Source organism: Ostrea edulis, chromosome 10 (assembly GCF_947568905.1).
Source record: "Ostrea edulis chromosome 10, xbOstEdul1.1, whole genome shotgun sequence".
NCBI classification, from domain to species: domain Eukaryota; kingdom Metazoa; phylum Mollusca; class Bivalvia; order Ostreida; family Ostreidae; genus Ostrea; species Ostrea edulis.
Window position 1 is genome coordinate 30,141,590 of NC_079173.1, and position 26,884 is coordinate 30,168,473.

General features: G+C 35.9%; 2 protein-coding genes across 8 annotated transcripts in view; one reads left to right on the forward strand and one right to left on the reverse strand.

Annotated features, from left to right (window-relative positions):
• LOC125665742 (testis-expressed protein 10 homolog) overlaps nucleotides 1–7,553 on the reverse strand; it is a 23,577-nt gene extending 16,024 nt beyond the window's left edge. Inside the window, exons 1-4 of one of the 2 annotated variants that reach the window (XM_048898553.2) lie at nucleotides 7,412–7,553; nucleotides 5,667–5,868; nucleotides 4,598–5,274; nucleotides 1,627–1,778 (exon numbers count right to left, since the gene is read on the reverse strand). In XM_048898553.2, coding sequence (XP_048754510.1) covers nucleotides 1,627–1,778; nucleotides 4,598–5,274; nucleotides 5,667–5,852 — 1,015 coding nt within the window. In that variant the 5' untranslated portion in view covers nucleotides 5,853–5,868; nucleotides 7,412–7,553. The remainder of the gene's footprint in view (nucleotides 1–1,626; nucleotides 1,779–4,597; nucleotides 5,275–5,666; nucleotides 5,869–7,411) is intronic. The other variant, XM_056151113.1, reaches the window with a different exon arrangement.
• A 162-nt stretch (nucleotides 7,554–7,715) lies between these two features.
• Nucleotides 7,716–25,503, forward strand: LOC125665744 (sugar transporter SWEET1-like). 6 transcript variants are annotated; one of them, XM_048898557.2, is made up of 7 exons: nucleotides 7,716–7,837; nucleotides 10,321–10,441; nucleotides 11,528–11,605; nucleotides 12,462–12,585; nucleotides 14,076–14,237; nucleotides 15,837–15,956; nucleotides 21,955–25,503. In XM_048898557.2, exons 2-7 carry the CDS (start codon nucleotides 10,374–10,376, stop codon nucleotides 22,060–22,062), a joined length of 660 nt encoding a protein of 219 aa, XP_048754514.2. In that variant the 5' UTR covers nucleotides 7,716–7,837; nucleotides 10,321–10,373; the 3' UTR covers nucleotides 22,063–25,503. The 6 variants fall into 6 exon arrangements, with proteins under 6 accessions (XP_048754514.2, XP_048754512.2, XP_048754515.2 ...); XM_048898555.2 differs by lacking the exon at nucleotides 21,955–25,503 and adding an exon at nucleotides 16,454–16,729; XM_056151073.1 differs by lacking the exon at nucleotides 7,716–7,837 and adding an exon at nucleotides 7,900–8,086.
• The last annotated feature ends 1,381 nt before the right edge of the window (nucleotides 25,504–26,884 follow it).

Sequence of the window (26,884 nt, forward strand, 5' to 3'; positions counted from 1 at the left end):
AGGCATATATCTAATGGAGCAGCCCCGAGTCTTACACAGGAATATATCTCGTGGAGCAGCCCCGAGTCTTACACAAGCATATATCTAGTGGAGCAGCCCCTAGTCTTACACAGGTAGATATCTAGTGGAGCAGCCCCGAGTCTTACACAGGCATATATCTAGTGGAGCAGCCCCAAGTCTTACACAGGTAGATATCTAGTGGAGCAGCCCCGAGTCTTACACAGGCATATATCTAGTGGAGCAGCCCGGAGTCTTACACAGGTAGATATCTAGTGGAGCAGCCCCTAGTCTTACACAGGTAGATATCTAGAGGAGCAGCCCCTAGTCTTACACATGCATATATCTAGTGGAGCAGTCCTGAGTCTTTCACACATCTTCCACAATGGCATTTCTTTATCCACTCCCCCTCCTAATTCATTTTCCAGCCCAGAGTCTTACAATACATGTTCTATAATGACTCCCTCTACTAACTCATCCTCCGTTGTCCAAAGTTTTACAATACACGTTCTATAATGACTTACCCCTCATAACCTTGTGTTAATCCTCTGCCCCCCCCCCCCCCCCCCCCCCCCCACTCAGGCTTACCTTCACTATCCATGTCACAGATGTGTTATGTGTCATTCCACCTCTCCCCACGCTGGGTCCCCTAAATCTACCCTCCATGGCTTTGTCATAGGTTCCCCCTAAATCTACCCTCCATGGCTTTGTCATAGGTTCCCCCTAAATCTACCCTCCATGGCTTTGTGCCAAGTTTTCCTCAATCTACCCTCCATGGCTTTGTCATATGCATGAGTTCCCCCTAAATCCATCCTCCATGGCTTTGCCATGCATTCCCCTAAACCTACCCTCCATTGCTTTGCTATGAGTTCCCTACACCTACCTTCTATGTCTTTGTGTTGAGTTCCCCTGAACCTACCCTCCATGTCTTTGTGTTGAGTTCCCCTAAATCTACCCTCCATTGTTTTGCCATGAGTTCCCTTAACATACCCTCCATTGCTTTGCCATGAGTTCCCCTAACCTACCCTCCATAGCTTTGTTGAGTTCCCCTTAACCTACCCTCCATTGCTTTGCTATGAGTTCCTCTAAACCTACCCTCTATGTCTTTGTGTTGAGTTCCCCTAAACCTACCCTCCATTGCTTTGCTACAAGTTCCCCTAAACCTACCCTCCATTGCTTTGCTACGAGTTCCCCTAAACTTACCTTCCATTGCTTTGCTATGAGTTCCCTTAAACCTACCCTCCATTGCTTTGCTATGCATTCCACTAAACCTACCCTCCATTGCTTTGCTATGAGTTCCCCTAATCTACCCTCCATTGCTTTGTCATAAGTTCCCCTAAACCTACCCTCCATTCTTTGCTATGAGTTCCCCTAACCTACCCTTCATTACTTTGTTATGAATTCCTCTAAACCTACCCTCCATTGCTTTGCTATGAGTTCCCCTAATCTACCCTCCATTGCTTTGTCATGAGTTCCCCTAAACCTACCCTCCATTCTTTGCTATGAGTTCCCCTAAACCTACCCTCTATGTCTTTGTGCTGAGTTCCCTAAACCTACCCTCTATGTCTTTGTGTTGAGTTTCCCCTAAACCTACCCTCTATGTCTTTGTGTTGAGTCCCCTATACCTACCCTCCATGTCTTTGTGTTGAGTGGCTGTGGCCTCCACCCAGCACTCCAGTAAGATGGGAACCAATGTCTCCAGAAGATGCAGTACCCCGCTTGGTTCTCTCAGATTATAACCTCTCTCTTCCATTTCAGTAGACAGAACGTTCTTTAATGTACTGCAAGTTACACAACACAGTGATGATATAGATGTAAGTTACACGACACAGTGATGATATAGATGTACTACAAGTTACACCACACAGTGATGATATACATGTACTACAAGTTACACCACACAGTGATGATATAGATGTACTACAAGTTACACCACACAGTGATGATATACATGTACTGCAAGTTACACCACACAGTGATGATATAGATGTACACCACACAGTGATGATATAGATGTACTGCAAGTTACACCACACAGTGATGATATCGATGTACACCACACAGTGATGATATAGATGTACTACAAGTTACACCACACAGTGATTATATAGATGTACTACAAGTTACACAACACAGTGATGATATAGATGTACTGCAAGTTACACAACACAGTGATGATATAGATGTACTACAAGTTACACAACACAGTGATGATATACATGTACTACAAGTTACACCACACAGTGATGATATAGATGTACTACAAGTTACACCACACAGTGATTATATAGATGTACTACAAGTTACACCACACAGTGATGATATACATGTACTGCAAGTTACACAACACAGTGATGATATAGATGTACTACAAGTTACACCACACAGTGATGATATAGATGTAAGTTACACCACACAGTGATGATATAGATGTACTACAAGTTACACCACACAGTGATGATATAGATGTAAGTTACACCACACAGTGATGATATACATGTACTGCAAGTTACACCACACAGTGATGATATAGATGTACTACAAGTTACACCACACAGTGATGATATACATGTACTACAAGTTACACCACACAGTGATGATATACATGTACTGCAAGTTACACCACACAGTGATGCTATAGATGTAAGTTACACCACACAGTGATGATATAGATGTACTACAAGTTACACCACACAGTGATTATATAGATGTACTGCAAGTTACAATACACAGTGATGATATAGATGTAAGTTACACCACACAGTGATGATATAGATGTAAGTTACACCACACAGTGATGATATACATGTACTACAAGTTACACCACACAGTGATGATATAGATGTACTACAAGTTACACCACACAGTGATGATATAGATGTAAGTTACACCACACAGTGATGATATAGATGTACTACAAGTTACACCACACAGTGATGCTATCGATGTACTGCAAGTTACAATACACAGTGATGATATAGATGTAAGTTACACCACACAGTGATGATATAGATGTAAGTTACACCACACAGTGATGATATACATGTACTACAAGTTACACCACACAGTGATGATATAGATGTACTACAAGTTACACCACACAGTGATGATATAGATGTACTGCAAGTTACACCACACAGTGATGATATAGATGTAAGTTACACCACACAGTGATGATATAGATGTAAGTTACACCACACAGTGATGATATAGATGTACTACAAGTTACACCACACAGTGATGATATAGATGTACTACAAGTTACACCACACAGTGATGATATAGATGTAAGTTACACCACACAGTGATGATATAGATGTACTGCAAGTTACACCACACAGTGATGATATACATGTACTACAAGTTACACCACACAGTGATGATATAGATGTAAGTTACACCACACAGTGATGATATAGATGTACTGCAAGTTACACCACACAGTGATGATATACATGTACTACAAGTTACACCACACAGTGATGATATAGATGTAAGTTACACCACACAGTGATGATATAGATGTACTACAAGTTACACCACACAGTGATTATATAGATGTACACAACACAGTGATGATATAGATGTACTACAAGTTACACCACACAGTGATGATATAGATGTAAGTTACACAACACAGTGATGATATACATGTACTACAAGTTACACAACACAGTGATTATATAGATGTACTACAAGTTACACCACACAGTGATGATATAGATGTAAGTTACACCACACAGTGATGATATACATGTACTGCAAGTTACACAACACAGTGATGATATAGATGTACTACAAGTTACACAACACAGTGATTATATAGATGTACTACAAGTTACACAACACAGTGATTATATAGATGTACTACAAGTTACACCACACAGTGATGATATACATGTACTGCAAGTTACACCACACAGTGATGATATACATGTACTGCAAGTTACACAACACAGTGATGATATACATGTACTACAAGTTACACAACACAGTGATGATATAGATGTACTACAAGTTACACCACACAGTGATGATATAGATGTACTACACGTTACACCACACAGTGATGATATAGATGTACTACAAGTTACACAACACAGTGATGATATAGATGTACTACACGTTACACCACACAGTGATGATATAGATGTAAGTTACACCACACAGTGATGATATAGATGTAAGTTACACCACACAGTGATGATATAGATGTACTACAAGTTACACCACACAGTGATGATATAGATGTACTACAAGTTACACCACACAGTGATGATATAGTCAAAGACGTTAACGGTACAGATCAGGATATCTCAGAGGATGAGTTCAACTCACATGTGATATCTACAGAAAATTGCAATACAGATTTATCTATAATGTTATGATATCTATGAATATTCATATTTCCAATGTTTTTTGCCTTCAATATCTTTATCAATTGAAATGATAGCTATTTCCTCATGAACATGACAGATGGGCGTATGAATCTTAATGAATATAGTACTATTATCTAAACAGTTGGGAATTTTCCGAAAGAATTAAAAATATAGTGTAAATTAAAAAATAAAATAAAAAATAAAAATTCTTGAAGACTCACCTGATCTTGTGTCCTGGGTTGGTCCAAACATTCTGGAAATGCTGGGGGATTACTGCAGATTTCACTTCCTCCTCCTCTCTCCAAACAACCTTCAACCCTTCCCCTTTTTTCTCCTCAGTCCACGACTCTATGGTAAGATATCCTGATCTCTCTAACAATGTTGACAGTAAGTTGCTGAGCCTTGAGAGAACTTGATTCCTCCACTTGTGAGCCTGGATTTTCCCATCTGGTTTGATACTGAGGGATCTACCCCCAGCACTAGATTTCTTTGAGGTATTTTGATGAGATATTTGCTCAATAAAATTTGGAATGATTTGACTTGATCGATCGATAATCAGAGATGGATGAAATTCTAAAAATATATCAAGAATGTTTAAGGAGTCACTTTGAATGTCGTCGTAAATGTGAGTCATGGCACAACACACGTGAGCACTGATGATGGGAAAAAAAGGCCGCATTTTGTGAACGTCCACTTGCGGAATAACTTGTCGGAAAAGTTTAATCACAGCTGACCTCACCGTTGGGTCTTTGTCGACCACTAACTGGGAAACACGATCGATGATTTGAGAGAGATAATGCTGGAGGATTTCCGGGTGTGAAGACAAGAGTTCTCGTAACCCACCCACAGCATCCAATCGGACAGATGCACTGTAATGTTGACACTGATTCAACAGATCCTGCAATACATGTATCAATACTCAATCACAGAACTTTCCTCTCAATAACATAATAATGGCATAATAATGACCTCTGTGGTATACATATCAAATAAACTGGAACATATTTGCCCTGTGATTTTTTTGTTCGGGGATTTTTCACCCTAGATACATCAAAAAATGTTTGACTAAAAGACAAGTTTAGTTACATGCTTCATAACAATGAGTAAATCAAATTCACCCAATTCTAAATTTGCCCACTTGCGTATTGCAAGAGCTGCTGACAACACAATGTATGTTATATAACAAATGGTTCATGCCCTTTTATACACCAAGTAAACTAGTACCCCTACCAAGTAAACTAGTACCCCTATCATGTTAGCACAATTAATTCTATGACTAAGTGAACAAACCATGATGTTCAGGTTGCGTCTTGTGGTGGGTTCGCTCCCATCACCTGTCTTTATGTGCTGAACCACTTGGACAGACCGGGACTTGAAGCTAGCGTTAGTCACATTATCAGCCTTTTGAAGCCTACGTCCAACTTTCAACTTGACTTTTTGGAAGTCCTGATTTTTCTTTTTCTTGGATTTCGGCATCTCACTGCGCTTTTGGCTAAAAAGAATTTTAAGAAACATCAGTGCCTGAGGAATAACTTGATGCACTTTTAGCTGAAACTTGTAAAATTTTAATTACAAAGTGAATACCCAACATCATAGCACTTGCATGCTTTTGAGGGTTTAAACTTAGTACTAGCCCACTCGCCAACTGTAAGTAAAATTTTGTGTGGGCGCCTAAATTTGCTGTGTCACTCGCCCACATGGCGAATGATTTCTGTGAACGGGAATCGGTCATAACTGTATGGGCTTCGGTAATCAGCATAACTTTAGTGACCAAACACTCTCCCCGAGAGTTATTTACAAGCTTAATTTCAAGCGTTTTGGAGACCTCTTCTAAAATGATCAAAGTAAACCATGTGAGATTTTTACCCAAATCGATCGGCAAGATCAGTGATGTAAATACAGCTGAAAGTTTTTGAGCTTGTCGAAAAAAAGAGAGCACTACTGCAGTCTTCATGATGATTATGACATATAGGGATATGACAAAATAAAAAAGCTACTATTAGTACAAAAAAGCAGCATTGTTGTAAGAACAAATTGAAAAATATTGATGTTGGAATACAAATAATTTGATCAATGTTTTTGTGGTATTAGTATAATTACGTGCATTATTTGAAATAAAAAAGTATGGAAACCTGTTTCCATCCTCTCTAAATATTACTATGCATTCAAACGGTATAATGAATCAAACGCACACAAAATATGTATGTACGATCCATTAACATGTCTAATGGATGTTTTGTATCATACTTCATCATATGTAGGCTAGCGTGTATTGTTGTGGGCTCCCAGAAATAACATTTTCGGAGCCCACATGGCCGGACTGGAATTTTAGTTAAAAGTTTCAACCCTGGTTTTTGATCCTTAGTCGATCTTAGCATCATAAAATTAATGTAAGATGAAAATTAAGCTTCCCAAATGAAATTCATATATAATTGTTCATTTGATAAAATCAAATCTATAAGGTTAATATGATTTGTCAGGATTCGGACTGACATTTGTCCATTTCCTTCCCGTAGTCAATTGTCCACAGGAACTGACAATTTTGTCTGTAATAATAATAGTAAGGGTATTATACTATACAATCCCAAAATAAAAAAGTGTTTGTTTTATAGGTGGGGGTATGATATTGACTCAGGCTACTAGTACTATTCCTGTGAACACAGGTATCTGAATTTTAATTAATAGTCTATAAATAAAAATCCACCACCCTCCCCTCTATCTCTCTCTATATAGATAAAGTTTTTTGATTGTTTTTTTCCCCATGGTTTGTTGTTTGTTTTTATCAACAGACCCGATCTATTCATTGATTAAAATTCAGATACCCATGGGGAATGCTATGGATTGTCAGTCATTGCATTAGACAGCTGCTATTTGTTACTATTGTACACAGTGTCGACTTTAAATAATAAAATTTATTTACTTATAGCTGTTAGAAAGCTGAGGGGGGGGGGGGGGGGGGGGGGAAATTGTCGCAGGCCTATGTATTTAATCTCAATTCATATTGATTAGGTCTACATATCTGCAGTTTGACTTACCAAATATATGCCAATTATATTTGATTATGAATATTCTATGATGATCTACCTAGACCAAATGCAAAGGAAATATTGCTGTCATCTACACGTGCTTATCCTGAAGTTTTTCCGATGGACGATTTATCAAAAACGAAAAATAAAATATATACATCTTATAACATCAGTAGTTATCAATTAATAATACAGTGAACTTAATTGAAATGTACGTATTTATTCATGTCAATAATCAATAATTTTGCCTCATTCAAAGCCTCTTTTGAGACAAAATCCTATTTTCGTTTTAGTTCACACCACAGGAAATCTTAATTGACGAAATGAAAGTAGGACGTGTCACGTCACAATATTTACATACAGCACGATACGTGTTCACGTGGGATTTAAAGAGTCATTTGAATATTGACATTGATAAAATCATTATTTGTACATGTAAGTATCTTTATACACTTTTTAAAAGGTCCCCACATGAATGTAATATGAATGATCAATACAATTCTTATAAACTTAGCAATGTGCATACGTGTACGATAAAACATGTCAGACTATACTGACAGACAGTAAATGGAGTAACACTGATTAGGATGTCAAAACTACTACATCTCTGTATAGTTTATTTACAGATATGTATTGTGTATATAGGAACTGTATTCATACAGGCTTCTCAAGATATAACAGAATGTATGTTTTATGAAACCATGCTACTTTATTCACTGAGACGCAATTAGCACTGTGACGCAGTACATCCGTTTTATGCTTTGGATGAAAAATTTAATTGTAGACAAAAAGAAAAGTGACTGATTCATGCGATCTAATCTGCCTGTGGGGGTGGGGGTGGGGGTAGTAACAAGAGTATATATCAATCACAACCAGGCCTTGGAATTTCTATCAATAATACAGTGTATTTATAAAGATAGGATATATACCTATCACCCTTACTACACATCTAACAGCCTACTTACTGATAGGAATTCAGAGGCCTGGGATCAATGTGCATGTTTAGCAGTTCTATTTAATATACATGCATGTCTGTCCAGTCGTAAATATCATATAGTTCACACATTTCCAGAACTGTGGCTGCTGTGTGGGTGGAGGGGGTGGGGGTGAGGAGGTGGGGATGGGGTTTAAGTAGCGCAAGTATTCATCAGTCAGTGTACACATGTATAACAGTTTTATATATATATATTATTACTACAGTAACTTGATCCGAAGAGTCGGATCACGTCGAGTTGACAGGCGCGGATCACACGAGACGCGAAGCATCGAGTTTGATCTGATGATCCGCACCTGTCAATGAGACGTGATCCAACTCTTCGGATCAAGTTACTGTAGTAATGATAAATTTATAATATACCCCCTATGCATTTTAAGTCCACATTTATATGATACTAAATGTAATCCAAATTATTAAAAATACAGACTTACAGTGAAATTATGTTTTGTGTACATGCAGTTTTGTTTGTGACGCGGCCAATATTTTAAGCAAAAAACGTTGCATTGATGCATTGTGACGACATCAGTTTCAGAGGATACTGATATGGAATCAGAAAACCACAGTGTGGTGATCCGGAAAACCGGATCACATGCTATGAAATCCACAATATCAGAGAACGATACATTGATGGGTATATAATAAATACATGTATCCCTTAGTGATGAAACGATTGTCGATCGTTTTTGGCTCTTCGATTCCGATTATTGATTCTATTTTTCATAATCAATTGTCGCCTGTACACTAATTAATATCTAATCCAAGATTCATCTGACTGTTAATTAATCCCGTTTTTATATCGAGACGTGTGCGGGGGAGAGTCGGAGTGGACTCCACATTGAAAAGTGGGAATTCAGTGACACCAGCTAGTGTGTATGCTGCACATATCCATAAAACTGAATAGAAATAACCCCTGGGCCAAAATAATAAACATTTATTAACAACATGTAAATACCGATTATACCGATAATTGATCGATACAGTTCTTATTATGATCGATTATGAAATTTTTACGATTTTTCAACACTAATATCCCTCCAACTGCAGATGGAATGGATCACACACTGTGATTCCTTCAGCCACAAAGCTGAAGAACAGTAGCTGGGTACTTAACACTATTCCATTCTGTCCGGAATGACCTGTCTACAGTTTTACATGTGTAGCAGGTCTGATGTCCACAATACTATGTACTTAATATAAACATCGTCGGAAACCCAGAGAGAGGAACGAAGCATAATCAACGGTGGGTTTCCGACGATGGTACTTGGATCGCTTTGTGTTTGTTTTATTTTATAGTGGAGACACTTCGAAATGACCCAAATGCACTTTAGAAATTTGAAAATAAACCGAGTCTTAGTAGAATGATTATTACATGATCAAGTTCATGAAGGGTCTGAATGTGAACACATCTGTCAGTGATTCGTGGATGTAGAATGAGTTGTATCATGATTATTATATATGATCAAGTTCATAATGATTGGGAAAACAATTCACATTTCAATATAACTAGATATTAGATGTGTAACTCATGTATTTATTACTACTTACGTGAGCAGGCCAGTAGGATTGACCGGTCCTTACGTGAACAGGCCAGTAGGATTGACCGGTCCTTCGGGTCCACCTGGATTTTTGGTTAATTCTGTATGCTGATTATCATGGTCAGTGACCTCTGTTGCCAAAATTATCAAGAGGTTGGACAATACTGCAGAGAGTTTAGAATTTGTATTTAATTAATGAAGAACATTTCATATCTCTGTTAAATTATCCACCTTGATTGTTTATATACACCTATTTTTTTACTTTAGCTGAGTGATGAGTGACTGTCAGAGTGAGGCTGTGTTAATATACAGTCACCGATTTTTCGATTTTAGCTGATGAGTGACTGTCAGTGAGGCTGTTTATATAAACCTATTTCTTATTTTAGCTGATGAGTGACTGTCAGAGTGAGGCTGTGTCGCAGTGTGAGACACAGTGTTGATGGAGGTTCTTTCACTGCTAGGATGGATGTGTACATTTTCCTCCATTGCTGTGCAGTTTGTGGGCATGTACGTACCTCTATTTAATTGTATCTACTTCCATGATATGTTTTATGGTGTGACTGTTGAGATGAGCAAAGAATAATAAGTTAAAGTGACATATTGCAACATGACTTTAGATATTTTTTTCTTATCTGCCTATTCATATAATGCAGCTAGTAGATGTAAGTAACTTAACATGCATCAGGATGTCTTATATAGCTTGATCATGTTGATGGTTTTACTTCTTCTTTCAAACCAAGCTATTATCAACAACAAAATGAACAAAGGGATACATGTAGAAATTACACCACTGAAAATCTCTTTAAATATCCAGCTAACTGAGCTAAAGCTGGAATAGAAATAGCTAGAAGATATGAATGGCTGTCCATGCACTCAGGTCCATATATATCTCAATACATGTGTGTATATATATACACATGTATATGATAATGCTGTCACATGAACTGTTCACACAGGTCAATACATGAGTTGTGATGCTGTTATATTAACTGTTCACTCAGGTCAATACATGAGTAGTGATACTGTTATATTAACTGTTCACACAGGTCAATACATGAGTTGTGATGCTGTTATATTAACTGTTCACTCAGGTCAATACATGAGTTGTGATGCTGTTATATTAACTGTTCACTCAGGTCAATACATGAGTAGTGATACTGTTATATTAACTGTTCACACAGGTCAATACATGAGTTGTGATGCTGTTATATTAACTGTTCACTCAGGTCAATACATGAGTTGTGATGCTGTTATATTAACTGTTCACTCAGGTCAATACATGAGTTGTGATGCTGTTATATTAACTGTTCACTCAGGTCAATACATGAGTTGTGATGCTGTAACATTTACTGTTCACACAGGTCAATACATGAGTTGTGATGCTGTTATATTAACTGTTCATTCAGGTCAATACATGTAAGTGATGGCATTTCTAAGGTATGCAAGTAACTGCTGTGGCACCCTAATTTCCATATTGATATCTATAATTATACAATAATTATAGTCATTGTTTTGCCGGTAGCATGTATGTGTAACAGAAATTGAAGTTCCACCATTATAGGATGCTAAACATGTCTGTGATTTATTTTACAGTGAAATATGTCTTCGAATCTGGAAAAAAGGCAGCACCGGTGACATCTCACCAGCCCCTTTTGTGGCTAACCTTATTGCGTAAGTCAGTTTCATCATCTTTTCTAATAAAAAATTCTGGTGATAAATGTGTGTATGGCATCAATAGACTAGTGTATGTTACAATGTTTTTAAGGTACATTTATCAATCAGTGGTTCTCTGTCTGTCAGCTAAATTTGATCATTCGTCAATATAAATCAAGTTTTTACAAGCCTCTTTGGTAAATGTCAATTAGTTTTTAAATAGATAATGTAACCATGAATAATGATTAGTGATTTGAAATTATACATGTATATCATTACATATATTAATCCAGCTAGATGGAAATACAGTTAAACCTCATTATCTTGAACTCAATGGGACAGAGAAAAAAACTTTGAGATATCTGAGAATTTGAGATATCGAGGGTAAAATACTTTTTAAAAAGTGGTTAGGACTTTTGAATCACTTTTAACATATCCATGGTATTCAGGATATCGGTGTCAGGGATACTAGGAAATCAAAACCTTATCCAATGAATGTTTCTACACAAGTGTTTCAAAGTGCTAAAAGTATTTCGATTCGAGTTTGTTGTCTAAAATAATAAGTGGCCATTAATTTTCATTGCATGAACATTGACATTTTCCAATGTTTCATAAGTAATAAACCTTGTATATTTTATCATGCAATATACTATAGTTATTGCATTTATGCTATATATACATTCCTTGGTTACATGAAAGATTAGTTTGGATTCTGAATAGAGTCACCAATTTCTTAATGTGAATTTAATCATGTCTTCTTTGTCAAAATTTAATTTGTCAATGATTGATTTTAGTTATGGTAGTCATTTGGAAAGGAATACAGAGGTTATGATGTGATGATTGTAATGACACTGTTATAAATATTTGATTGCAGGGCCTCTCTCTGGATTAAGTATGGGTTGATGACAGCGATCCAGTCTCTTATCATTGTAAACTGTCTCGGAGCTCTATTGGCGTTTATTTATGTGATATTTTTCTACATTTATTCCATTAGAAAGGTGAGTCTGTAAATTAAAGAGATCGCATGCTTAAGCTGTGTAATACTATCACTTTGAATTTTGACTGTGTAATGATTTGACACAGATTGCATGATACTATGATGTTAACTGTGTAATATATTATAACATTGACTTTGTGATGTTGACCGGGTAATAATATGCCATTAACTGTGTTTTATACTATGACACTGAATGCGGTAGCTCAGTGTTAGAGCATTTGCATCATAACCGGGAGGTTGTGAGTTCGAGTCCCACTCGTGCCATGGCCGCATTAAACCTAAGATGTAAACGGAGGTAGTGATTGCTCCTTTGCCAAACGCTCAACATTTGATGGTGAGAATCACAAGTCTCCATGATATGACCTTAAAACACAGAGGTCCCAAGTTGTGGCAGGCATTGACACGTTAAAAAACCCTCACTGCTACGGCCGTTATCACTAAGCATAGGTCTAAATGTGTGGTACTTCTTCACCAACAGCTGGTGATGTCTCAATAGGAGTGAAATTATTTTGATATGACGTAAAACAAGCGACCAACCATGATTTACCCGCTACAGTAGTCTAGTGGTCAAGACATTTGTCTCACAATCGAGAGGTCCCAGGTTAAATTCTGAGTCAAACTTTAGACAAGTTTAATTCTATGACATTGATTGTGAACTATAACATATACTGTAATGTTATGACATTGTATGTGATATTCACGGGAAAATGCTATGATGACAGTATATGAATATGATACCTAGATTGGGCAGCATTATGATGTTAACTTGATGTAATAATCTCCGTTATGATTGATTGATTGTATATTGTTTAACGTTCTGCTCGAGAATTTCTCACTTGTATGGAGACGTCACCATTGCTGGTGAAGGGCTGCAAAATTTAGGCCTATGCTCGGTGCTTACGGCCATTGAGTAAGGAGGGATCTTTATTGTGTCACACCTGCTGTGACACAGGACCTCGGTTTTCACAATCTCATCCAAAGGACCGCCCTATTTAGTTGCCTCTTACAACAAGCAACAGGTACTGAGTACCTATTCTAACCCAGATTCCCACAGGCTTCTCTGTCATGAAATGAACTCTATAAACACCAAGCCTGGATTCGACCAGTGAAATTTCACATCAGTTCATTGTGTCAATAAACCATGGGAATTGTTACCAGCAAATTAACTTCACAGCTTAGATTGCAGCAAAATACTACTCTCAGACTGACATTATTGACACCATGACCTTCACAGGAGTTATTCAATCACTTAGCATTGACCCCTTGACCTTTCAGTTCATCAAGGTCAAACACTAGCTCCTGTAGAGTTCAAAAGTTATGACAAAGGTTATAACATTGCTAACACTCATTGAGACGTGTCAAAAACAATCTGCCCTCAATCTTAGATATGAGGGGGGGGGGGGGGGGGGGGAATCAATTAATAGATTAATCAATGAATTAAGAAATGAGTACATTGAAGCAGATAACCCTGTATGTTGTGTTTGCTTTCAGAGCCTGATCAGCCGGTTTATGGTGGTCTGTTGCCTCTCCATCTGTCTGCCTTATTTGTATGTCGAAATGTATTTAGAAGACTTGAAGGTGGCGGTAGATCACCTGGGCAAGATGTGTGTTGTCATGACGATAGTCAGCTATGCTGCTCCCCTTGCCTCCTTGGTGAGTAGAATTGTATAGAGTTCTGTAAAAAGGGAATACCACATTGGGAAATCACTGCAACAAGGGAATATTACATTGGGAAATCACTGTAACAAGGGAATATTACATAGGGAAATCACTGTAACAAGGGAATATTACATTGGGAAATCACTGTAACAAGGGAATATTACATTGGGAAATCACTGTAACAAGGGAATATTACATTGGGAAATCACTGTAACAAGGAAATATTACATTGGGAAATCACTGTAACAAGGGAATATTACATTGGGAAATCACTGTAACAAGGGAAAAATCTAATCTGTTAGCTTTCCTTATCATTTTCTCTGATCTATTTCTTTTGGTTTTAATGATAAGTTCTGTAAAAATACTAGTATCATCTGGATCATGTCCAATACAATTTTACAGAAATGAAATGTCTATAATATTCTTGTAGAATGCATGGCATCAGACGTGTAACAGTTTTTTAATTAATTGCTAAACTTTTATGAAAATACTGTAGCTTTTTTTGGTAAAATTTTTCTTTCAGAGGACCTACATGTAGGTAGAACACATACAGATTTAGACAAGCAATTTATCCCATCACTTGCATGTGTTTGTCCACTGTGTACAGCATAAAGAATAGAATTTTATGTTGAATACCCCGAAAATGACTACGAGGGAACAGCTGATACTAGTAATGTCCCTGTTGTTAATTGACTGTAATATGAAATACACGATGTCACAGCTATGATTCCAGGTCATTTAGGTCAAATTGAGAAAATATGACATCTTGATTCTTGCACAATCAGAATTAATTTGATTTTTGTTAACAAAATTTTATCTAAAGTAACTGTCAATTTTGGGAACCAAATACACTGTAGAACTCTATTATCACATATAACATGTATAACTAATTTACTTGTTCTTTCTTTCAAATTTTTAAGGCTGTATTTGCATTATTATGCATGTATCTACCAGGTAGTCAGTGTAAATACTGTAAACGTACTTTTTTCCACGAGTTCATAAGTCCGCGGAATCACAATTTCTGTTTATTCCGCGGGTAGAAAATTGGGCGGATTTCTTAGATTACCACTTAATGTCTTTCATTTACTTTAAGTACGCTGGGATAAATTTCCGCGGAAAATTTGTGACTGCGTACATAGCGTAAATTAATACCGCGCGGAAAAAAGTACTTCTACAATAAATTCAATGTCGTCTATACCTGCAGTATGAATACAATCTTTGAGTATAGGGGCCACAGGAAGTTTTCATGGTGTATTGAGATTAATTTCCTAGAACAACAAGTGAGTGTTGTGGCCCCTGAGCCCGTTTGATTTGCTACTTTCTGTTTTACAGTTTAATGTGTTCAGGTCTGACATCATTGCTTGAGTATATATATATACTCTTACGTAACGTGAAAGAAGAAAATGCAATGGACCAGACCAGGATTCGAACCCAGGCCCCCTGACTCTCTAGTCAGGTGCTCTTACAATTGAGTTATCTGGCATCAGTCATCAAACCTGTCTGATCACTACACTTTAATACCTATGTGCCTTTTGCTTGATTTAATTGCTACTTTCTGTTTTGTAGTTTGATTTGCTACTTTCTGTTTTGTAGTTTGATGTGTTCAGGACCCACAGCACAGAGTGCATGTCCTTCCCCTTGGTGCTAGCTTATTTCATTGTCTCGGTCGAGTGGTTTATTTATGGGTCTTTTCTCAAAGATCAATACGTTCAGGTAATTTATCATAGAATACTTGTTGATATGTCAATATCTTGACATAATGAATTTATTTTCAGTTTTAAGATGCTTAAAATTTATAATATGTACACATGCAGATCTGGGAGATTTTTCAGTGTTCATGCATGTTCTGTACGCAAATTATGTAATGTGAAAAGAACCAATCTCTTTATCATTAATGATATTATTCGAAAGTTACAAATTCTTACCTCGGTGATATAATCAACACTCAAAATCCTTCAAAAGCGTTTTCTTTGTAAGAAAATTTCTAGTGAGCAATTATTTCTCATTTGTTTGGGCTCACAGTAGGTGTGACCAGTCAACAGCTAGGAATGCTTAATACTCCTCCAGCCCGATCCCACCTCTGCTGTCTCCAGGGGTCCATTGTTTGCGTTGTTAATTCCTACCTTTTTCATTGCATGTTGCAATATTATCACAATATACTATGTTTAATTCAGTATTATATGTAATATATAAACCAATTCACAATTTAGTGGATCCCTAAAATTCTAAGGAGAACTTTGTCGATCAGGATAGTCCATTCCAATTCATTTGACCTCCCATTCGGCAAACTTTGGCAGATTCCGGTACCCTACATCTAACCTCGGATGTATGACTTGAATTGATATGTAGCTACGCCTAACATTTGTAATGTGGTCGTCTATTTCCTATCCTGTAAAAAATGTCGATTTTAGATAGTAGTGATCATGGCTTTATCTAGTTTGCCTTAGAAAACTGCCCTCTGTTTCGAGAAATAAAAAAACCTTAATTATAAATCACTCTATCCGTCTGTCTGTCTGTCCGTTTGTCCGTAGACGCAATTTGTCCAAAGTTTATTTCTAATACCGCTGGACATATTTCATTCAAACTTTATGCACGTCTTCTATATATTATGTAGTTGTGCATCTCCTATTTTCATTGAAATATTTTAACAGTTATAGAAGTTACGCACATTTTCTTCTCATTTTTGGGGTTGCACACTTTGTCCAGAGTTTAATTCTACCGTTGAACAGATTTGATTCAAACTTTATTCTCATCTTATATATATAATGTAGTTGTGCATCTTCTATTTTCATTGAAATATTTCAACAGTTATGGAAGTTACGGACATTTTCTGGTTTGGTTGTACTTGTAGTAATAGACACAATTTGTCCAGAGTTTCACAATTTGTCCGAAGTTTATTTCTAATACCACTGGACATATATAATGTGAAAATATCCAATATGCTTGCATTAAATATTTCCCATCATCTTATATGCCCCACAGGGGGTATTAGTCCCATTAGGACAGTTCTATAGTTCTCTCAGAGAAACAGTTACAAACATTGAGAGTGTTATATGATGGAGAGGACTGTATTTGGCATGAGCTGTCAGTAGTATACAATTATTTCATGCCTACTCGGAAACAGTCAAAACTATTGTCCCGAGGTTGTGGCGAAGATCTGGGAAAGTGTTGTCAGAGGCCGTTATAAGGCTGAGGACTGCAGTTTCCCGGGTCTTTGCCACTACCGAGCGGTTCTAGTTTTGACTGTTTCCCTAGTAGGCATGAAATAATTGTTTTATTACCTAATCTGCTAATCGGACAATAGTTTCTCATGAGATTGGGAAACAGTTCGTCACGTAATCGGGTCACGTGATGAACTGTTTCACCCCTGTTCATTTTGTGTACCTTTCTCTGCTGGTTACAGTTGGAAAACAGAAAAAAAATATGTAATATCAATTTATTAATTAAATTGTAAATTAGGTTATAATTCCAGTTGATCAGTGACGTTAAAGGACACATCTCGTGTTTTCAAAGTATACAGAATTATATGCATTTTGTCTTCTTTATGCTTAGAGAAATTAATTGTAATAGTTCGTTCGCTGAAGTATTGCGATAATTAGCCACAATATGGACTTAAATCTAAGCCCCGATTTCAAAAAGCCTAGTTAATTAGATAGGTAGTCACGTGGTACAGTGACGTCATATGCGACCTTCGTCGATCAACTTGTTGTAAAAGTAGTGTTAGATATTTTTAAAAACTCGGGTTTTAGGGGCCTAATTTATTTACCATGGATAACATTTATTTCGATGTTGACAAATTTCCCGAGTCTTATATCTTTTAGCCACCAGTGCATACAAATAGCGACCCAAATGTAGCGAGAAAAGCGACTATGAAATCTGCATAAATTTGCGAGTAAATAATGTTTACATGGGATCACTGTTCTAAACACAATTTGGTAATGCCATTTCTGTAAACAACTGTAAATAGCGTTGTTGTTTTTCTAAAATAAACAGTGCAATAATTATTAAATTTATTTTTGGAGAAGTTAGATAGGCCTAAATTATGATACGATTATGTAGCATTGACATCTAGGCCTACTATCACGGGTGCATTTCGAAAAAACAAATAATAATAATGATGATCAAACTTATTGTGAAAATCACAATACTTTTAAATTATTTTATTCAAGCAATTTTATTAATCATTATTTTTTGTTATCTACACGTTGTTACTTAGGAAGTGGGAGCGCGGCGTGCTGTTGTTGTAAACACGTACGCGTTCCTTAAAAAAAATGAAAGCATTATAATTCAATTCAGAGTCGGGAAATATTATATTTTATTATTTATAATTGAAAGTTCAATTATCTTTTATCTTTAAATTTCTTTTTTAAAACTACCAGTTGGTAGACACTGCTAGCAAAGTTCTGCCTATATGTTATTACAAGGTGAAGGTCAGTTGGTGTGAGTGTGTATTGAATTCGAGAGCAGAACGGAAAACATATGCCGTAGGCCTATATGTAACAGTGCGTAGCTTCGATAGAACAATTTTCTCGCAGTTTATCTACATCTTTGTCCAAGTGCTTGTTTGAAAAAGTACAGGGACAAATTCTACTGGGGGTTTTTATGGCAAAGTCGTTGTGCCGACAAAAAATATTCACGTCTTGTCCCTCATACCTTCCTTCGAAAATTGAAAAAAACACAGTCCAAATCCTCTCTACTGACAGTAAGTACACCCTTAAACGGCACAAAACACCCTAATGCAGTGTTATTTACAAGCTGTTAATGTGATAATTGTTTGTTTGTCAATTAAATCTAATCTGTTTATGAAATGGCTATCAACTGTTTTCAAATCTTCTCGCTCGAGGTCGCATATGACGTCACAGATAATGGCGCGTAAAATATCGAAGAAAATATGCATATCGCAAGATTTGAATTTCATCGCTTTCAAACTCGAAAACTACACAAACTGTTTCATTTAAAACACATATAAAGTAGTTTTAGGTATGAAATGAATTAATTTTGCTGAAAAAATTAAAAAGTTTAAAAACATGCGATGTGTCCTTTAAGCATGTTGTTATACGTCACTTATATACGTGCTATGGCATCAAAGGTTAGATGGAATTGACCGAGATGATCCGAGTGTCGACCCCCATCATCTATAGTAATGGCATCTATTGATGTAATGTGCGGTTGTAGGCGGCGCAATGGAAACAGTCATGTTAAAAATGCACAACAGTTAACACTCGCCTCATACAGTGAAGCGGTGCATACGCAGGTGCTTGAATGACTCAATTCAATACATCACACGAAGTGACATTAGGTCAAATCATTTGCAGACATCAAATTTACACTAAATCAATTTAATGCAAGTGATACTTTGATGTATTATCACATGGACTATGGCCATCAAATTTACATGGAGTCAGTTTAGTGCAAGAGTACGCAATGTGATGACATCACATGGACTATGGCTATCAAATTTACATGGAGTCAGTTAAGTGCAAGAGTACGCAATGTGATGACATCACATAATGGAGGCTCCCCAAATTAACAATAAACTCAAATAATTGAAAATATATCTGTAATTATTTGAAAATACCATCAATTCATTTGATGCGCACAACAATTCAATTAAAGATCTCTTCAAATAATTAATCATATCTTCAATTCTAAATTATTGCATGCATTAATTAAATTGTTGATAGCACTATGATTCTGCTGAATTGATGAGCGCTATAATTGAATTGTGAATTAATGCAGGAACCAATATAGTTGTTATTAAGACAATAATTGATTGATGCTCACATTAATTCAATTAATGAGAGCAATGATTAATTTGATGCTCATATTAATTCAGTTAATGAAAGCAATAATTGAATTGATGATATTTTGAAATAAAACATATCTTCGATGTTGATAGTTTATTTAAGCAATGAATTATTAGTTTTTGAAATATATGTAGTCTCATAATTTTAATGGTCTGTGCATACAAATTGAATTATAACATGATAGCGTCTTATTACAATTTGTTTGCACACATCGTTAAAGTTGTGAGACTACATCTTTCAAAAACTTATTATTCATTGCTTACATTAAATTTTACATTTTATGAACCCCGGTTAGTGAATGTGCAGTTTTTATCTATATTTTAAGATTCCTGCCTATTATTCATTTAAAAGAAAAATGAGTGTGCAATGTTGAAAAAAAAATTATAAGCCAATTCTTTTGATTTTCAATCAAATATCATAATTAAACATCAAATTATTCACAAAGTTGTGCATTCTGAACTTTAACTGGTTTATATATTTTGAAATTTAATTGTAAATAGCATACATGTAGGTATATAATCAATATATTAAAGGGGATGGCAACCCCAAAAAATTGTTCACGATTAATAATAGGATTAATTATATGATAAAAATTTGTCATATTGTTCTGCTGATATATGGCTTAGATCAGCTTCAGTACTAATTTGAAAACATTAGACATTGAAACTCCCGCCATCTATAGAGGCTGCCATGATGTGGAACTCTTTTGTATTGAAGACCACAAAAATCAATAACTTTGACGTCACACTGTCTGTTCCGGTTTTGATCAGATTCTAAGATGTGCATGTGATATGGTAGATTTTACGAATGAATAGGTTGATGCTTCCTGTCAAGCTGTTAATTGCACTAATACGAAGGGTAGATGTGAATTTATTTTAATTTTTTTGAAATTCTTGACCCAACCATGTCATCTGAGAAGAAAAGACTATGTAAACTGTGGATTCATCATCTGCGTAATGACAAGTTGAGGTTCGGGACACTTGTATGAAGAAACGTGTATCATCTGCCTGGTCTGCTACTCGATTGAACGTTATCTTTTCTCAATTCCCTCTTGCGAAAGAATGGGCTCATATCTATATGGCTCCAAACTTAACTGTTCGTGACTTGTCATGTTTACAGTGCTGCTGATGAAATGAACCCGAACTGATGGTGTGACATCATAAACTTCAATGGCCGCTCTCTTAGCGGAATGGCTGCTCTCTTAGCGGCGGGTAATTTAAAATATAATTATGATAGATGAATATTGATTTAATTGTTAAGCAAGGATTTTTGTTGTTAAAGACTGTCAATTACGATATCAGTAAGTAATACTTTATTCATAAAAACAACAATGTGGTTAGGGTTGCCTTTCCCTTTAAGGCAGTGAACGGTGCCAGCTAGTCCACTTCGAGAAATTGAAAGTACAATTACTGAATGAAGAATTGTTAAAAAATCCTGCATTCGGATTAATTTCATGTGTTTGACTGGTAATATTAACCACATTAGAGGTAAGACCCAACTTCTCAAGGCATCGAATGAGGTGCGTTTATGTTGTCTGAAATGGGAATGGGCAACAAAGCTTTGTTTTCATTCTGCACACATGGGACCAAGATGAAGACGCCATGCTCTAGGATGTTCTTCCGCCCAGCAGACTTGTGATTTGGTCTTTACAGGATGTTACATGTATAAGCATATATCATTAACATTTTATAAATGCTTTTAATTGAAGGATCAAAAAAGGTAAATGTAAATATGTTAATTTGGCGCTCCATACACATGGACTGCGGACATGAAGTTTACAGGAAGTTGGTTTAGTGAAGGGCGTGCAATGTGATGACGCCACATGCAGATTGTTTGATTGGTTGCCTCTTTATGATATAAAACATCAGGTCATTAGTTCATTAGTACTTTTTGTTTTATTACAGATGCCAAACTTGATTGGAATAGCCTTAGGAGTCCTTCAGTTAGGATTATTTGTGGTATTTCCCAACTCTAAGACAACCCTGCCCCAGACAGGTGGCGAAAAATTGTGATGTATTTAAGCAACACATTGTGATGTGCAGATCGAGGCATCATGTGTAGGGGGTTGATGCTTACCTTATAGACTGGTCTCCATTGAATTTCTACAATGACTTTGTGCCAGAGCTTATCCTCAAACTATGTGATATTATAGGATCTTATATTGTCATGTTGTTTTAGAGGGGAGGGGAGGTCAGGTTAAACATTACAAAGGTAACGTTTCTAATCTATTTAAACTTAAAGTCCAAAATTTTGTTATTATATTAACGCACTTTCATTCTTTACTAATTTGTATTAATTACAGGCAGGATTTTTATTTATTTAATTTATATTTGGTATAAAAACAAAACAAATGTATTTGCAAAAATGATAGTGTTCAATTGATTTTATCTCCTTATAATTATAAACATGACAATTACGCATGAGTGAAATTGACATGATTAGTACGCCTAAGTTAAATTTTATATCCGAGTTATGAACAGTGAAAACTTGTGGGCAAATGTATGATAAAAATAGATATATTTGTCTCTTTCACTCTTCAAATAGTTAGTATTTATATAGTATTTCTTCAGCACGTTAAAACAAAGAGATCTATATTTTTACTGTAGAAGTAGCCATGATTAAGATTTATGATAAATCTTATAAATGAAAACTAGATAAATCATAGGATCTTGTTTCGATTTGCAAAAATCTTTTTTTTATGATAGATTCACTATTATGTTTTAATTCAAAAGTGAATTTTTATCACTCAGCAAATGGAGATTCTATAGCATATAGTTTTTGGTCTGTCTGTTTGCAAAAATCTTTGATGATTATCTTGGCCATAACTTTTGAGTGGATGGTCTTAGGGTTTTCATATTTCACTTGTATATTCCTTGTGACAATTAATTAAGACCTTTCTTTTGATTTCAATATTTTTTAACCTTGATCTTGGGGTTTGACCTACTTTTGAAAAAACCCTTTAACCTTGGCCATAACTTTTGAAGGTTAGTGCTACATGTGTAAGGCTTTCATATTTCACGTGTATTCCTTGTGACAAGATTTCTTTGAATACCAAAGCTTTTCATCTCCAGACCTTGACTTGGAATTTAAACTACTTTTGAAAAATTATAACCTTTTCCATTATCAACTTTGCTGCCGTACGGGGGCATCAGTGTTTCACAAACACAATCTGGTTTTCTCTACATGATAAATAACCTTTTGTTAGATGGAGATCTCTTCCATGACGCAATAATTTCAATGTGACATTTTTCATTTTGTTGTCTGATTTTGTGAAAGAGGCCTTTTGTGGTTAAATTGCATTCATTGAAATTTGTATGACCATGGTTTTAGAAGAGGCTTTTCGTGGCAAAACTGTATTCATTGAAATTTGTATGACCACGGTTTTAGAAGAGGCCTTTTGTGGTTAAACTGCATTCATTGAAATTTGTATGACCATGGTTTTAGAAGAGGCTTTTTGTGGCAAAACTGTATTCATTGAAATTTGTAGGACCATGATTTTAGAAGAGACCTTTTGTGGTTAAACTGCATTCATTGAAATTTGTATGACCATGGTTTTAGAAGAGGCTTTTTGTGGCAAAACTGTATTCATTGAAATCTGTAGCGCCTTTTAGGGATTTTAGATGCTCTGCATCAAATTGAATTACGCTGTTCATTACCTATGTTAGAATATATAATACTCAATTTTCATGTCTATGAAGATGTTAGGTTTTTCTCATCAAAATTTTCTCCATATTCTGATGTTTGATGTCCATCTGTAAACACTTTATACTCGTGACTTCTTCAGAACCTCTCGTCCAATTTCAACCAAACTTGGTGAGAATTATTCTCAGATAAAGAGGATATCCCCTTGTTCAAATCAATAGTCAAGACCCACTGTAAAGGGAGATAATTGGATTTAGAATAATAAGTTAAAGATGGCTATATACATAATTTATATGTAATCTCTGTGTGGTATTGCACTCATCTTAAGTAAGTGTAGATGTAAGGGCTAACAGTTATAATTGTGGTCCCTGGATTCGAACATGTGACCTTTGATCATGATGGAACTACAAAGAGGCGGAAAAAATTTCATACGACTATATACCAGTGTAAAAAGAAGAAATCTTCACTCAAGAACCGCTTGGCTATTTATAGAAATAAATTTCAATTCTGAAAATAGATGAGGACAGGAACTGTGACACTTTATGCCAGTATACTAGTATTCAAAAACAGAATCAATGCAAAGGAGTATTATATGTGTATTATTTATTGTGTGTTAAATTGGATCCTCTGTATCAACACTGCCGTTGGGGGTGTACTGTTATAGTACAGGCTAGTCTATAGTGTTATAATATTTTAATTTCAACATAATCTACAAATTTCTGTATATTTGAAATCTTTGTTTGCATGCATGCCTGATGATTGTTGAAAGAAAAAAATGTGTTAATTATCGTTAATTTATCTGGTATGTCCGAATAGTTTTTCCTGTGAACAGTATCATTATGATTACAAGTATATATGTATACATGGACCAAATGCATTTGATTTAGAATGAGTTATTTATAGCGAGTACAAGTAACGTTTTTTTTCGACATTAATTGTGCTGATTATCATGAGTGCCACATACATTGTATGTAATTACGACAAGCAGATTGTACATGTAAAGTTTAATTTTTCTCAAGTGCTAATTATATTGAGACTCAGTGCTAATTATAACAATTATAGGTAAAGTTTAAATTTTTCACATGTGCTAATGGTATCGAGACTCAATGCTAATTATAACAAGTATAATGTAATGTTTAATTTTTCACATTGTGCTAATTATATCGAGACTCAATGCTAATTATAAAAAGTATAATGTAATGTTTAATTTTTCACATGTGTTAATTATATCGAGACTCAATGCTAATTATAACAAGTATGATGTAATGTTTAATTTTTCACATGTGCTAATATTTAATTTTTATATGTGCTAATTATAACAAGTATAATGTAATGTTTAATTTTTCACATGTGCTAATATTTAATTTTTATATGTGCTAATTATAACAAGTGCTAATTATAACAAGTGCTAATTATAACAAATGCACATGTTTAATTGTTGCCTGTAATCGTTTTTAAGTTTATGAATAATCTGTGTGTCTGTCAACTTGTGAAAGAAGGTATACATGAGGTTTATAATTTACGTTGTATTACACTCTCCGGGTCAGGGTTGCTTCGAGTTCTACTTTCCCCCTGTCGTTTATCATTGAATCCTCTTTATTGTTGACTTCTCTCTCAATATGATAAAAGTTAAATGTTATATATCCATTAGTGTAATGAATATGTGAGTGGATCTATTGTTAATTAGATTACTTCTGTCCATGATATTATTTCAAAATATGTGATACTTGTGCCTTTAATGTTGTGCAATAAACTTGTTGCATCTCCTGTATTACTTACATGTATTAAATGTGCCTTGTATGTTGTTTAAACTTGGCCATTTAAATGATTGATTCGAGGGTTTGAACCCCTAGTTACTTCAACAGACCTGAGTTGATAGTATAGACCTGTAAGTAGCAAATAATCCGTTGTCAGTCAGTTAAGAAATGAAAGCCGCCAGTCTCATTGAGGTAGTCAGGCTCCAAGACCATAAACGGTAAATAATCCAAGTCAAAATGAGATAATAAACTGGGTTTTTTTGTGTTTTTGTTTTTTGTTTTTGCTGTTTTCCGCCACACTCAACAATTTTTCAGTTATCTGGTGGCGCCCAGTATTTTATTGATGGAAGAGAGAACCCAGATACAATGTACCTGGTAAGAGACCACTGACCTTCCGAAAGTAAACTGAGAAACTTTCTCACTTACCGGCGCGAGCGGGATTAAACTGTGAATAATCTGAGTCAAAATGAGACTGTAAAGTGACTAAATAACCTTAGAATGAGATCGATTTGACTTAGTGTAGTTGCAGTTAATGGACCTTGGCATACCTTGGAGACTTGCAGTGTGGAAGGCGTTACATATGTGTGACACGATAAAGAACCCTCACTGATGCACGAGTGTTGCATGCAATATACATATGGAGTGCGAGGCCTTTTTTGTGACACTTCACTTTGCCAATACAATCTATCATTGGTTAAAATGCTCCCTGATGGTTTTTCATACCAAGAGAAGCCGTTCTTTGCACACAGATTTTGACTACGAATTACTCCGTTTACCCGATTCAGATGTGGCTGGTCGACAGGGGATGCTTACTCCTCCTAGGAACCTGATCCCACCTCAGGTATGTCCAGGGGTCCGTGTTTGCCTTACTCTAAATTTTGTATTCTTTATAGAGGTTATGAGATTGATCACTGTTCGTTATCTTCACATTTTTTAGTGAACAGAACGCATAAAAGCAGTGTATCAGTGGGTCGTATTTTTTATCCAAATTATGGTCATATTATCTCTTACAAAATATATCAGTTTTATACAAAGTAATTTTACACCATAAATATTCCCACTATACAACAAAGAGGGTGCTCAGAGTTCACTGTAAAACAAGGAAGGTGCTCAGAGTTCACTGTACAACAAAGAGAGTACTCATAGTTCACTGTACAACAAAGAGAGTACTCAGAGTTCACTGTACAACAAAGAGTGCTCAGAGATCACTGTACAACACAGAGAGTGCTCAGAGTTCACTGTACAACACAGAGAGTGCTCAGAGTTCACTGTACAACCAAGAGGGTGCTCAGAGTTCACTGTACAACAAAGAGAGTGCTCAGAGTTCACTGTACAACAAAGAAGGTGCTCAGAGTTCACTGTACAACAAAGAAAGAGAGTGCTCAGAGTTCACTGTACAACAAAGAGGGTGCTCAGGAGAGAACGATATTTATGG

Excerpts from the sequence above, each read along its gene's own strand:
- LOC125665744 (XM_048898557.2), top strand. The coding sequence starts at position 10,374 with ATGGAGGTTCTTTCACTGCTAGGATGGATGTGTACATTTTCCTCCATT. Across the intron at positions 10,442-11,527 it reads GCTGTGCAGTTTGTGGGCAT|TGAAATATGTCTTCGAATCT; the intron begins GTACGTACCTCT and ends TTTATTTTACAG. Across the intron at positions 11,606-12,461 it reads TTTGTGGCTAACCTTATTGC|GGCCTCTCTCTGGATTAAGT; the intron begins GTAAGTCAGTTT and ends ATTTGATTGCAG.